Source organism: Tachysurus vachellii, chromosome 21 (assembly GCF_030014155.1).
Source record: "Tachysurus vachellii isolate PV-2020 chromosome 21, HZAU_Pvac_v1, whole genome shotgun sequence".
In the NCBI taxonomy this organism is placed as follows: domain Eukaryota; kingdom Metazoa; phylum Chordata; class Actinopteri; order Siluriformes; family Bagridae; genus Tachysurus; species Tachysurus vachellii.
The window spans coordinates 17,068,212-17,083,027 of NC_083480.1; the positions used below are offsets into that span (position 1 = coordinate 17,068,212).

A 14,816-nucleotide genomic window follows, 5' to 3' on the forward strand; every position below is an offset into this window, starting at 1 on the left:
GATAAATACCCATAATGCACTGGTGTTATTAATGATGAGTGGCAAAGAAAGAAAGAAAGAAAGAAAGAAAGAAAGAAAGAAAGAAAGAAAGAAAGAAAGAACACAAAAAGTGAAATGGGAACAAAAGGGCAGAATATGAGCAACTTTTCCCTTTTTAAGAGACACCCTTCACATGTTCACACACAGGAGACACGTTTTAAAGTCGCTTTTACAAACAACAATTTTCACTTTAAATCAAACTGAAAACTTTTCACTTTGAGCTAAAAAAAAAAAAAAGCTAAACCAGGACCAGTGCGCATGTGCAGGCGCGCGCCGTGCCGAGGGGGCGGGGCTTTGGATAAATTGAGTCCCTCGCGCGGTGTGGAATACGAGCTAAAGAGCTCGAGCTCGGACAGACGGAGAGTGTAAGTACACGCGCGCACACAGGAATGGAGTAACGGACACACACACACACACACACACACACACACACACACACACACACACACACACACAGGAGGACGTGTTGACGGATAAACCGAACGCGATGTAGCGGATTAATGGCGCGTGGATTCCTTTACTGTGTGTGAGAAAACAGCAGAAGGCGAAGAGACCGGCGGTGCGTCCATCATGTTGTGGCCGCTGGTGGCGCACTTCCTGTCGGCTGTGGCGCTGTGGCGTCCCGCTGTAACGCAGTACTCCAGCGACCAGTGCAGCTGGAGGGGAAGGTGGGGATTTAATCAGTGTATAATTATATTATAACTATATTATAACTATATTATAACTATATTATAATTATATTATAATTATATTATAACTAGTGTTTTATTATCATATGTACAGTAAATAACATCTATTCTTCTTCTTCTTATTATTATTATTATTATTATTATTATTAGTAGTAGTAGTAGTAGTAGTTTTATTAGTATTATTATTATTATTACTTTTATTATTAGTAGTAGTATTTTTTATTAATATTATTTTTATTATTATTTTTATTATTTTTTCTATTATTATTTTATTATTATTATTATTTTTAATATTGTTATTATTTGTTTTATTCTTCTTATTATTATCAGTTTTATCAGTAGTAATGTTAGTTTTATTAGTTGTTTAATCATCTCTACAGTTTATATAATTCTAGTATATATTTGTTAAAGTAATATATCTGTTTATATTAAAATTAATCATGTTTATTTGTTCATTTGATATTTTAATCCTGTGCTAAAGGGATTCTGGTCCTGTTAGGATTTCTGTTCTAGTCTCTTCTTTTTCTTCATTTCTGTTATTTATTTATAAATACATTATAAACACTTTATTACATTATAAATACATTATAAACACTTGCTTTATTATTAAGAACACAGCTATCTTACTACCACAGACCGTAACCTGTAACCCACACAGCTGGGAGCTAGAATAAAGTTAGAATAAAGACTAAAAATAAAAGTCCCAGTAGGAAGGAAGAACTTTAGACGAGATTTGACATCATAAAACTAGTTTGTGTGAAATGATTTACGATAATAATATAGAACAATGTATATATAATGTGTATATATTGTGTAAAAGTGGTGTAAAAATGCAGCACTTTTTTTTATTATTAATTTGTTTAATGAATCAGTAGTTGGAAGAAGAAGAAGAAGAAGAAGAAGAAGAAGAAGAAGAAGAAGAAAAAACACCCGTGAGCGTGAAGTAATTCTCAGCTCCGGGTCAGTAATGTGGTGTTGATCAGCCGGGCTGAACGCCAGTCTCTCATTACTGAGCTCGGTCTCCTGACGTGACTCTCTTGATTAAAGAGTTACCGCTCAGGGACTCTGTGTTGCACATGTGCCACGTTACTGTTTCAGTCTCAGTGGATGAATCGGACCTGGACCCCAGGCTCAGCGTGAGGCAGATGGTTCCGAGCTGAAAGCGAGCCATGGGTTCTGAGAGAGAGAGAGAGAGAGAGAGAGAGGTAGAGAGAGAGGGAGAGACTGGGGGATGCATTGCTGAAGCAGTTAAGAGGCTCCTCTTTTTTTTCTTCTTTCTCTTCTTCTTCTTTTTTTTTTTTTTTTTTTGGCAAGCCGGGGGGCTTCCAGGCTCTTTGAGGAGGCTGAAAGCGAGGGGAGGAGCGGTGCGTGACCTGCATTTGCACTTGCATGCTCTGGAGATGCAGCTACTGTTTCAGCGCTCGCCCCGTGCGCCGGTGGCTTGTGTGTCCCCGGGATTCATTGACTCGAGCTTCAAAAATCTGAGCCGCGGCCATGCGCCAGTCGCCAAGGCTGCCAGAGCCAGAGAGTCGGTGGGAAAACGGGAAGGAAAAAAAAAACTAAATGGAAAAAATATTGTCAATTCAGCGTCGTGCCATTAACAGTTTACCAGCAAAAGTGTTAAATGATGACTAAAGAACTTAAGCTCTTATGTTCTATAAAAGGGGCCGTATATAACTTTAAAAAAAAAAAATTGGACTCGTGTCATTTATTAGGATGTGAGATCATTTCGCAATGTAGTGGAAATGTCTAGAATGTTGTTTAAAGGGGCAGTCTGTAATTTTTTAGTTAGAAAAATATGCTGAAGAAAAATATGATGTGTGGTAATCCACCAAACGCCTCTGATGCGTCATGTATTTGGCTTACTTTGTGTAGTTGAGGTTTGTGATAAATAAACGAAATAAATCAACATAACATCCGAGTTACTTTGAACAGATTTCCGTTGACATGAAGGTGAAGGAGCTTAAAGGTTCCGTGTGTAATGTTTAAGGAGTTGCTACTCATCTGTGTTAAACATTATATACTGCTCCTTTAATTTTTTTTTAAGTATCTTTCTATACTTTTTTTAAAGTGAGTGAATGTGAATGTTTAATCTGGTCCCAGGGCTAATCTTACTTGAGCATTAGCCGCACGTGATTGGTCACGCAGTGGCACTACGCAGACAGCCGTAACACCTCGTGCCAGAGGATATGAAGTTATTAAGCTATTAAGTGCATTCTTTGTGGCACAGAGACAATCCTCTGGCGTTCGATTCGTCTTTAGACTCTGGGCTGCTCTTAGCAATTAATCTAAAGCCCTGGAGTTTCCTTTGAAGCTGCGAGCTTCATTAAAAAAGACCAATGTGAAGCTGACTGTATTTTCTGCACGCTGTCCGTGTGGAGGACGAGTCAGTCAAAGAAAACGTCTGCTCGAGAATCCAGTCAGAATTCATTACAAACCCAGCACGCATTCCATCTCCACCGTGTCTCTCTCTGTTACCCGGAATTATGGGATTGCTCTTTCTCTCTCTCTCTCTGTCTCTCTCACTCTCTGTCTCTCTCACTCTCTGTCTCTCTCTCTCTCTCTCTGTCTCTCTCACTCTCTGTCTCTCTCTCTGTCTCTCTCTCTCTCTGTCTCTCTCTGTCTCTCTCGCTCTCTCTCTCTCTCTGTCTCTCTCTCTCTCTCTCTCTCTCTCCCTCTCTCTCTCTGTCGTGTGGTAGAAAGTTTATCTCTTAAAATATTCATATGTCACTTCATATGTGTATGGCACTGTCGTGCCCCTCCCCCACCCGATAAGTCCGAGCGGTTCCCGAGTCGGAGTTACGACCTTTGTGTTGGTTTTGTTTTATTTTGTTTTTAATACGTTTGCTCCCACCTCAAAGTTCTGCTACTGTATTTCCCATCGCACTCTAAGCTATCAGCATTAAGCCTGGCACATATTTTATTCCTGTGTTTTTACCAGCGTGGTTGTCCAACACAACCCCACAGCGTAGGAGAACATTTTTTTTCCCCAGAGTTTCTTCAGATTGTTACGACATCCAGCGCTCGAGTGATGAAATGTGGACGAGTGACGATGACTGTGACATTTGGCACGTTTACTCACCGCATAACATTTATTCAGAAAGGGACGGAAAAACGGTTTATATGCGTCTGATGATCATTTAGCAAATTAGATGTGGTTTATAGGTCTAAAAAAAAATCTCTTCCAATCAACACACCAGTATTCGGTCCCTGCAGGATTTGGCGGTTTCTCCATTACTCTGCGATATTTGGAACATCTTGCAATTTTTCCAAATGATGCAGATTTGTTCCGAGACGTTTTGTGACATCTTCAGGACACATGTTGAACCAAATCCCTCTAACGTTCATGTGTGTTGAACATGAGTACAGCTCTCAGAAAAGGTCATGACATACTGCTAGGAGGAAAAAAGGAGGAAAAAAGAAGAAATTTTTACTAATTCGAGTAGTAATTTTTCCCACACAAAAATCTGCAGGAAATTGAAGCACACAACCACAAAAAAATGGAAATCCAGACTTCAGTGTATTTGCTAACATTCTTACCGAATGTTTTTTTCACCTGAGGAAGTCGATGTGACAAAAATATCTCATCACAATGCTTTTTTGATAAAATTTCTATGATACACCGTACGATCCATCAGAAACAAACAGCTGACTGAACTTTAAAAAACAGAATCTGTAAATTTGAGTTTTTTTATTTTATGTCTAAAAAAATTTAAGTATAACAAACTATTAAAGAATAGCTTTTTTATTTTTTGTGTGAAAATTTAACATCAGCAATTAAAACGTCACAGGACATTGTCAATATCTTAAAGACATAATTTAGCAACAATACTTTATTAATATTTATTTATTTATTTAATAATTTATTATTACAGCAGTGATTTTTACTGTCAATTTTTTTTTCCTCACAGTGGTTTGACCCATGAAGGCCACGCCCGTGACGTGGAGCAGGTGTACCTGCGCTGTTCTCAGGGTTCTCTCGAGTGGCTTTACCCCACCGGTGCCATCATCGTCAACCTGCGACCCAACATGGCGTCTCCGGCCGCTGCCCACCTCTCTGTGTGCATAAAACCGTCCCGCGAATCCAGCGGCACGCACATCTACCTGGAGCGGATGGGTAAACTCCGCCTGCTGCTTCGCGAGGCTCAGCAAGCCGAGGGCAAAGTGCATTGCTTTGCCATCCAAGAGGGGGCGCTGTTCATTGAGGCCGTGCCTCAGAGAGACATCAGCCGGAGGATCACGGCCTTCCAGTACGAGCTGGTCAACCACAGGCCTGGTGCTGATCCTCACTCACTCATAGGTAAAGACAGAGTTCTGTGTTTTTTTAGTCCGGGCTTTATAGGGCTAAATAGTATTTTGGGTTATAACACATGACTTAAACATGTTACAGTACAACATCTGAATTTAAGAATTAGTCAGTGACTGTGTCTTTTTGGTCTGTCAAATGTCAAAATAAGTAACCTTGTAGACAGTAATAGACAGTAACTGGCTATTCATAGGACTACATAAGCCCTACATAAGCCCATCATAACAACTGACATGAGTCTGTGGAAACACCTGTATAAAACATTTTATTCAACAGGCATTACCAGTAATAAAGGTGTGGGTGTGGGGGAGGAGTATGGCTCAGGGTGTGGGAGGGGAGGAGTGTGGCTCGGGGTGTGTGGGGTGGGGGAGGAGTATGGCTTGCGGTGTGTGAGGTGGGGGAGGAGTGTGGGTCAGGGTGTATGTGTGGGGGAGGAGTATGGGTCAGGGTGTGGGGGAGAGGAGTATGGGCCAGGGTTTGTGTGGGGAGTATGGGTCAGGGTGTGTGGGGGGGTGGGGAGGAGTATGGGTCAGGGTTTGTGGGGGTGGGGGAGCAGTATGGGTCAGAGTGTGTGGGGGTGGGGGAGGAGTATGGGTCAGGGTGTGGGTGCTGTGGGGGAGGAGTATGGGTCAGGGTGGGGTGGGGAGGAGTATGGGTCCGGGGGGGGGTGAGGTGGGGGAGGAGTATGGGTCAGGGTGGGGTGGGGAGGAGTATGGGTCTGGGTTTGTGGGGGGGGGGGGAGGAGTATGGGTCAGGGTTTGTGGGGGTGGGGGAGCAGTATGGGTCAGAGTGTGTGGGGGTGGGGGAGGAGTATGGGTCAGGGTTTGTGGGGGGTGGGGGAGCAGTATGGGTCAGAGTGTGTGGGGGTGGGGGAGGAGTATGGGTCAGGGTGTGGGTGCTGTGGGGGAGGAGTATGGGTCAGGGTGTGGGTGCTGTGGGGGAGGAGTATGGGTCAGGGTGTGGGTGAGGTGGGGGAGGAGTATGGGTCAGGGTGTGGGTGGGTTGGGGAGGAGTATGGGTCAGGGTGTGGGTGGGGTGGGGAGGAGTATGGGTCAGGGTGTGGGTGGGGTGGGGAGGAGTATGGGTCAGGGTGTGGGTGGGGGAGGAGTGTGGGTGGGGTGGGGTTACTTCTCCCTGAGGCACTATAGGTGCTGGAAAAACCAGGTAGTTTATCTGTAAAAGCGCGGCTCTTCGTGCTGTAGCTGCCAGGCCACAAACACGTGTTGGGTTTTAGTGCACTTTGTTCTCACAGTGCGCTCGCTGAAGGTCGGCGTGTCAACCAGAAACTGATGACTCCATGAGGTACAGAGTAGAAATTGTGTAGCGCAGCAGTTTGTACAGTTTGCGTGTGCTGTAATCAGGCCAGTGTGTCAGTGTGTGAAGGCTTTGTGTGAGGATTCAGGTTACACTGGGCATGTGTTTAACATCAGGCTGATCAACATACAGTAACTCATCACATCTGCTGTCTTGGGGAATTGTTTCTCTTCCTTGTTTATTAAACATGACTCTTAACTGCATTTTAGTGGCTTCTGTCCTCTTGCCATCTGGCAGAGGTGCAGTTTATAGTCAGGGATGCGTTACGCCAACAACTTTACCTTTAATGTTGGCCACTTTTGGCTCAAATGTAAACTGCTTTCATTTATAGCTTAAAAAGTTAGTTGTCCGGCTCTCTGGCCCTGCTCAAGTCCCTTGTGTGTGAAAGCTGATGTCCGGCTCTCTGGCCCTGCTCAAGTCCCTTGTGTGTGAAAGCTGATCTCCGGCTCTCCGGCCCTGCTCGAGTCCCTCGTATGCGAAAGCTGATGTCCGGCTCTCCGGCCCTGCTTGAGTCCCTCGTGTGTGAAAGCTGATGTCCGGCTCTCCGGCCCTGCTCGAGTCCCTCGTGTGTGAAAGCTGATGTCCGGCTCTCCGGCCCTGCTCGAGTCCCTCGTATGCGAAAGCTGATGTCCGGCTCTCCGGCCCTGCTCGAGTCCCTCGTGTGTGAAAGCTGATGTCCGGCTCTCCGGCCCTGCTCGAGTCCCTCGTGTGCGAAAGCTGATGTCCGGCTCTCCGGCCCTGCTCGAGTCCCTCGTGTGTGAAAGCTGATGTCCGGCTCTCCGGCCCTGCTCGAGTCCCTCGTGTGCGAAAGCTGATGTCCGGCTCTCCGGCCCTGCTCGAGTCCCTCGTGTGTGAAAGCTGATGTCCGGCTCTCCGGCCCTGCTCGAGTCCCTCGTGTGTGAAAGCTGATGTCCGGCTCTCCGGACCTGCTTGAGTCCCTCGTGTGTGAAAGCTGATCCAGCATCCAGTCAAGTGACCTGTTTGTCTTTCTGCAATCACTGTTGTCTTTCCTCACCTCCGAGCCCCAAACCTGCTGTGCAGGACCCCGAGCCGTGGAACCCGGTTCCTCCCCAGATGTGCGGAGGATATTTTATCCTCTTCTTTTTTGTTCTGACTCTCCTCCTTGTCCTCCTCTGAAGTGGTCTCGAGTGAAGCGAAGCTCGCATAAAAGCTTCAGTCCATTAGAGAGGAATGTGGTGGCACGCAGATGTTGCGCTGCTCCCGTCTTTCCCCCCGCCGCTCTGTGAAGTGGTTTCGCCCGCGTAGCTGACTCAGATCCTTGTCCATTCCTGCGGTTCCTTTTCAAGACGCCACAGTGGCGAGCGCTCCAGAAGATTGGGAGATCAAAGCTGGCAGGGATGTTGCTTAAACACATGGGTGCCCTTTGACCCCAGTGGGTTGGACATCGGCTGAACTTTTGGCTGGCTGTCTGCTACAGGTCTCTGAAGACACACCCACAAAATCTCTCTCTCTCTCTCTCTCTCTCTCTCTCTCTCTGATTTACAAGCCCTGATTTCTGCAATCCTGCCATCGTAAACTCATTAAGCTTTGCCCCGAGTTCCTCCCCTCCTCCGCACGTTTCGTGAAGACCTTCACCCTTCTTCTTCGCCCACCTGCACCAACAGTGTGTGTTTTTGATCGGGAACAGACCGGCTCCACATTTAACCACAGACTCGTAGTGCTTTTGCTGAGCGAGCGGCCTGTACACACACATCCTGATCTGTAGCGTAGCAGCTCGTAAACCCGTCCCATCAGCTGCTCCAGCAGGAGTCTACAGTCTACAGTCTGCCATCTCAGAAACAAAAATAATCTCCTGACACCTGGTTAAAGCATCCGCGTGTCCTTCTTTTACTCTGAGTTTCGAATGCTCTAGCTGGAGCGATTTCTTATGTACACGTTCACGCCTCTGACTTTTACATTTTACGTCCCAAATGGTTTAAGCCTGTTTTGCGTGGATGAAAGTAAAGGTTCCTTTAAAGAAATCAGGAAGTCTGTGTATAGGTGCAGAGACGGTTAAAGACCCAAGATGTGTACAAGAATTTGTTTTTCTTTTCTGGATTTTAACAAAGGCGAATGTTTTATTCAACATCCTGCCTACAGCGATCGAGTGTGTGTGTGTGTGTGTGTGTGTGTGTGTGTGTGGGTGTGAATATCAAGATATGAGCACTGACAAATTAACTTGATGGAAATGTTGATTGGGTGATATTTGTGTTTCTCACCTCTCTCTCTCTCTCTCTCTCTCTCTCTCTCTCTCTCTCTCTCTCACTACAGCACAATGTCAGCCCTGCACTGAAGCTGAGTTGCTCCTGTCTGTCTGTACAAGCGACTTCGGTAAGCATCTCTTCCTCACATGCCTCTTAAAACATTTAGCAGTTTAGCAGTCGTTCTCTCACTTTCTCAAAAAAAAACGAGAGCGAACTCCTCTTGTCCATCCTGGAGACGTAAAAAAACGCCGAAAACCGAGAAGCGCCGAAACCGAGACCCCTTCCAGGAATGTTACTTCCAGTAAAATAAACGGTTTTACATTATAATGATTACACGTGTATGTGGAGCATTAGCTGGACACGTCACTGGAGTGAGCTGATGCTATGGAAACGACAGACAGACAGACAGACAGACAGACAGACAGACAGACAGACAGACGAGAACCTAATTATAATCCTGTATGATGGACTGTGTTAATAAATGGCTATCGTGTGTGTGTATGTTTGTAGTTGGGCGTGGCAGCGTCCTCGGCATGGACAAGGAAGAGGAGGAAGATCAGACGTCGGTGGGCGTCACTCTGTCTCGTGTGTTCAGGCAGAAGAGCGAGGTGTTCAGGCAGACTGGTGGACGTGTGAAGATGTGGACTGGGAGACTCCTGATGCTGCTTGACTGCGGAGTGAAACCCGACGAGGGCGAGTTCCTCTTCACCGGCACGGTGCGCTTCGGTCAGGCCTGGCTCGCATGCGCGCCCAGATACACAGACTTCCTCAGGATGTACCAGGAAGCAGAGGCACAGGGGACAAACCCCTGTCACATAGACACAAACTGAGCGTCACGTCACGTCAGAGTCAGACACGTGTCGGGCTGTTTCTCCAAGAACGTAAATAAAACCCAGACGTTCTGATGTAGCACACGTGTGTTTAAACGTGTTTAAAAAAATGTGAAAACATTGTGTGATGGAAGTCTGTTGCTTTTGTAAAAAGCTGGTTTGTACAGTTTTTATTGTTTTCGCTGTTGTCTTATGACAAAAAACATTAAAGAAAAAAAAACCCCTGCTTTTTATTTTATTTTCCTTATTTTGTAAGAAGTGCAAAGTGAGACGAACTGAAATTTAAAAAGATTAAAAAAAGAAGAAGAAATATTTGAGGAATTTGGTGTTTTTGTTCTGCACATGAACACAGCTGCTCTCACAGCGAAACTCTGACACTGGTGCGGATATTTTACTGCATGTGTGTATGAGTGTGAGAGAGAGAGTGTGTGAGTGTGTGTGTGTGTGAGAGAGTGAGAGTGTGTAAGAGAGAGAGAGAGAGAGTGTGTGTGAGAATGTGTGTGTGAGAGAGTGTGTGTGTGTGTGTGTGTGTGTGAGAATGTGTGTAAGTGTGTAACATTTTAAATTTTTTTTATTCATTTCCACACTCTGGTTTTTCACGGTTGCATCCAGCAAGTTTTCAATGAACCTCCAACTTCTCGAGAAAAAAACAAGTCATTTGTTGGCGTCACGTCACGTCACGTCACGTCACACGCTCTTCTCATGGTTAAGCTTTGCCCCGAGTTCCTCCCCTCCTCCGCACGTTTCGTGAAGACCTTCGCCCTTCTTCTTCGCCCACCTGCACCAACAGTGTGTGTTTTTGATCGGGAACAGACCGGCTCCACATTTAACCACAGACTCGTAGTGCTTTTGCTGAGCGAGCGGCCTGTACACACATCCTGATCTGTAGCGTAGCAGCTCGTAAACCCGTCCCATCAGCTGCTCCAGCAGGAGTCTACAGTCTACAGTCTGCCATCTCAGAAACAAAAATAACACTTTTGTTATTTTTACATTTTATGCAAAAGAAATGCACCTAGTTTTGAGAAATATTTCATGTTTGTGGGCGTGGCCTGTCTAGCTATGTTTTAAGATTAGAGAAGTGAGCTAACCGCATCTCTTCTTTCGGAGCGTTAACATCTCCGCACACACTTCACTAGGGTTTGTACAGGAGAGGATCACTTTAAACAAACAGCTGTTTAAGGTTTTTTCCATTTTTTTCAGGAAGGAAGTGAAGCTTATCATTTGGATTTATCACTTTACTGTGTCATAACTAATTGGCATAGAATTGAGAGAATCTCATTTATACACAGTAGAGAACCACATTGCTTTTCTGATCCCACCTGCTTTTGTGTGACTGCTGACTGGAAAGATTTCACCCCAAACTCTTTAGAGTGAGCGCAATAAAGGCAATGGAGCTGAGTAGAGTTCAGTAGAGTTCAGTAGAACTGAGTAGAGTTTGGCAGATTTTAGTAGTTCAGAAGAGTTTAGTAGAGTTGAGTAGAGTTGAGTAGAGCTGAGTAGAGTTAAGTAGCATTCAGTAGAGTTTAGTAGAGTTGAGTAGAGCTGAGTAGAGTTTAGTAGAGCTGAGTAGAGTTTAGTAGCATTCAGTAGAGTTTAGTAGAGCTGAGTAGAGTTGAGTAGAGCTGAGTAGAGTTTAGTAGCATTCAGTAGAGTTTAGTAGAGCTGGGTAGAGTTGAGTAGAGCTGAGTAGAGTTTAGTAGAGCTGAGTAGAGTTTAGTAGAGCTGAGTAGAGTTGAGTAGAGCTGAGTAGAGTTTAGTAGCATTCAGTAGAGTTTAGTAGAGCTGAGTAGAGTTTAGTAGCATTCAGTAGAGTTTAGTAGAGCTGAGTAGAGTTTAGTAGCATTCAGTAGAGTTTAGTAGAGTGGAGTAGAGCTGAGTAGAGTTGAGTAGCATTCAGTAGAGTTTAGTAGAGCTGAGTAGAGTTTAGTAGAGCTGAGTAGAGTTTAGTAGCATTCAGTAGAGTTTAGTAGAGCTGAGTAGAGTTGAGTAGAGCTGAGTAGAGTTTAGTAGCATTCAGTAGAGTTTAGTAGAGCTGGGTAGAGTTGAGTAGAGCTGAGTAGAGTTTAGTAGAGCTGAGTAGAGTTTAGTAGAGCTGAGTAGAGTTGAGTAGAGCTGAGTAGAGTTTAGTAGCATTCAGTAGAGTTTAGTAGAGCTGAGTAGAGTTTAGTAGCATTCAGTAGAGTTTAGTAGAGCTGAGTAGAGTTTAGTAGCATTCAGTAGAGTTTAGTAGAGTGGAGTAGAGCTGAGTAGAGTTGAGTAGCATTCAGTAGAGTTTAGTAGAGCTGAGTAGAGTTTAGTAGAGCTGAGTAGAGTTTAGTAGCATTCAGTAGAGTTTAGTAGAGCTGAGTAGAGTTTAGTAGCATTCAGTAGAGCTTAGTAGAGCTCAGTAGAGTTTAGTAGCATTCACTAGAGTTTAGTAGAGCTGAGTAGAGTTGAGTAAAGTTGAGTAGCATTCAGTAGAGTTTAGTAGAGCTGAGTAGAGTTGAGTAGCATTCAGTAGAGTTTAGTAGAGTTGAGTAAAGTTGAGTAGCATTCAGTAGAGTTTAGTAGAGCTGAGTAAAGTTGAGTAGCATTCAGTAGAGTTTAGTAGAGTTGAGTAAAGTTGAGTAGCATTCAGTAGAGTTTAGTAGAGCTGAGTAAAGTTGAGTAGCATTCAGTAGAGTTTAGTAGAGTTGAGTAAAGTTGAGTAGCATTCAGTAGAGTTTAGTAGAGCTGAGTAGAGTTGAGTAGAGTTGAATAGCATTCAGTAGAGTTTAGTAGAGCTGAGTAGAGTTTAGTAGAGCTGAGTAGAGTTTAGTAGAGCTGAGTAGAGTTGAGTAGCATTCAGTAGAGTTTAGTAGAGCTGAGTAGAGTTGAGTAGAGCTGTGCAGAGTTGAGTAGCATTCAGTAAAGTTTAGTAGAGCTGAGTAGAGTTTAGTAGAGCTGAGTAGAGTTTAGTAGCATTCAGTAGAGTTTAGTAGAGCTAAGTAGAGTTTAGTAGCATTCAGTAGAGTTTAGTAGAGCTGAGTAGAGTTTAGTAGCATTCAGTAGAGTTTAGTAGAGCTAAGTAGAGTTTAGTAGCATTCAGTAGAGTTTAGTAGAGCTGAGTAGCATTCAGTAGAGTTTAGTAGAACTGAGTAGAGTTGAGTAGCATTCAGTAGAGTTTAGTAGCATTCAGTAGAGTTTAGTAGACCTGAGTAGAGTTAATAGAGCTGAGTAGAGTTTAGTAGAGCTGAGTAGAGTTTAGTAGAGCTGAGTAGAGTTTAGTACAGCTGAGTAGAGTTTAGTACAGCTGAGTAGAGTTTAGTAGAGCTGAGTAGAGTTGAGTAGAGCTGAGTAGAGTTGAGTAGAGCTGAGTAGAGTTGAGTAGCATTCAGCAGAATTGAGTAGAGTTGAGGGAAGGAGACAGAAGGCGGTCAGTGTTCCAGATTGAGAGGGTGGAGGAATGTGTGAGATGAACACTGCACATCACAGCTGTGCTGTTTGGCCTGAGATGATCAGTGTGACTTTCTCACATGTGCAGTGTCACACATCTGTTTGTCCATCACACAGAGAGAAGGAGATGATGACTGAGCCATTAGTTCACCAGATTAGGAATAACAATTACGTTGAAATGTGACTAAGCTGCTCGGTTTGTCTCTCTCTCTCTCTCTCTCTCTCTCTCTCTCTCTCTCTCTGTATCACTCTTTCTGTCTATGTCCCTCTCTGTTTTTTTGTCTCTCTTTATTTCTCTATTTCTCTCTTTCTCTATTCCTTCCTTCCTCCCTTTCTTTCTTCCTTCCTATATTCCTGTCTTCCTTCCTTCCTATATTCCTGTCTTCATTCCTTCCTATATTCCTTCCTTCCGTCCGTCCTTCCTATCTCTCTCCCTAACCCAAATCCCAACAGCATTATTAGAACAAGTACAGTTCTGGGGAGTAAAAGTTAAATCAGGAGCACAAAACATTTCTCAGGAAAATTACATCCAATAAAAAGATCCCAGAGTCGATAAATCATTCGCTTTCAGCTCTCCTCTCACAATCATGTCTGTTTTTTTCAGTCTGTAAGAAAACGACAGTAACAAAGTTATAAAAATGCCTTTAACGGTCAGGAGAATTGGGGAAAGCTAGCTAAAACAAAACACATGCTTTTCTTTAGCTCCGATTCGCACTTGTTTCTGCTCCGATGATGGAAACTCGGTCCTACAGTCTGAACCTTGTTCTGGGTTCATTTTGGTTATTAGCTTTGCCAAGAGAGTCTTTATAAACTTAAATATTTACAGAGCTTCTCTGTCCATGAGGCTAAAATACGCCACTCATGACATTGTTCCAGTTTGGTCCATTTTGTTATACGGTATATTTTCCGGCTCTTTAAAATCGTCTTTAAAGTGAGCAGTGAACGTTGTGTTTTTTTCTCTCCAACAGAACGCCTCTGTTTCTAATCATAGGCCTTGTGTTTCCAATTTAATCGCATTCCCGCTGTAAAACGTTGTCATTATTTAATCAAGTCCATGTGAGCTATTCAGCATTGTGCTCAGAGATACGACTCTGTTCCAATCCCGTTATTATTCTCCCCTTATTGACTTTCCTACTCAGGGGATTCCCTGTCATCTTCATTAAGGAAAATTTTAATTAACATAAACGTAATCAATCAGCCGTGGTTTTTTTTAGCTATTTGTTTTTATCAGGTTAGCACTGGAGCTTTGATGCTAACATTGCTACGTCAGTCTCACCCTCTGTTTGTTGATGTGATTAAATTGATGCTATACAATAGTCTACAAACTGGAAATACATTCCCAAGATGACGAGCTAAAGTTTTAAGTTAAGGAGGTGTTTTCAGTGGCTTTTAATGTTTATAAGTAGGGATTTATAAAAAGAATCTTCACCTCAAACATAGCGCTAGTTTAAAAGTTATATTTTGTTGACTGGCTACTTTGGAAAGATTTGGAAAATCTGGAAAGTCTGCCATCTTGGAGAGTCTTATTTTGTTGAGCGGCCATCTTGGAGGCAGCATGTACGATTTTCATGAGTCAAATGAAATTCCAATGGCTTCATACTATGCTTCACGATTGCGTTTGATTTTCCATCTCACGCTTTATTCGATCTCTGTTTAAATGTAATCCTCCTCAGTCAGATTTCTGGAATGGAAAACATCCGTCTGCAGCTCCAGTGTGACACCAAACTGCCGTCGTCTACACTTTAGCCCCTGCTACCACGATACGGCCAGTTCACCGAAGGGGAAAGGACGGCAGACGTGACAGACAAATGTCTGATTCTGGTAGGAGGTTATTTTAACCAGGTAACCATGTTTAACCAGGGGAACCAGGTATGTCTACAACCTGTAAAAAAATCATTTTGTTTATTTTTATAAACATTTGTTTATATTTTTGTTTATGTTATAAAAAACATGTTTATTTTTCAGCAGTGTCACACTTTACTGTTTCATCACTGTTATTTTGTTCACCGTCACTTCCTGC

The 14,816-nt window shown here is 43.7% G+C and overlaps 1 protein-coding gene across 1 annotated transcript; it reads left to right on the plus strand.

Annotated features, from left to right (window-relative positions):
• Window positions 1–369: 369 nt before the first annotated feature.
• On the plus strand, window positions 370–9,604 carry metrnla (meteorin like, glial cell differentiation regulator a). The gene is made up of 4 exons (XM_060857136.1): window positions 370–707; window positions 4,640–5,028; window positions 8,620–8,679; window positions 9,063–9,604. The coding sequence occupies exons 1-4, from the start codon at window positions 610–612 to the stop codon at window positions 9,380–9,382; spliced, it is 867 nt and encodes a 288-aa protein (XP_060713119.1). The 5' UTR covers window positions 370–609; the 3' UTR covers window positions 9,383–9,604.
• Window positions 9,605–14,816: the final 5,212 nt, after the last annotated feature.

Excerpts from the sequence above, each read along its gene's own strand:
- metrnla (XM_060857136.1), top strand. The coding sequence starts at position 610 with ATGTTGTGGCCGCTGGTGGCGCACTTCCTGTCGGCTGTGGCGCTGTGG. Across the intron at positions 708-4,639 it reads CAGTGCAGCTGGAGGGGAAG|TGGTTTGACCCATGAAGGCC; the intron begins GTGGGGATTTAA and ends TTTTCCTCACAG. Across the intron at positions 8,680-9,062 it reads TGTCTGTACAAGCGACTTCG|TTGGGCGTGGCAGCGTCCTC; the intron begins GTAAGCATCTCT and ends GTATGTTTGTAG.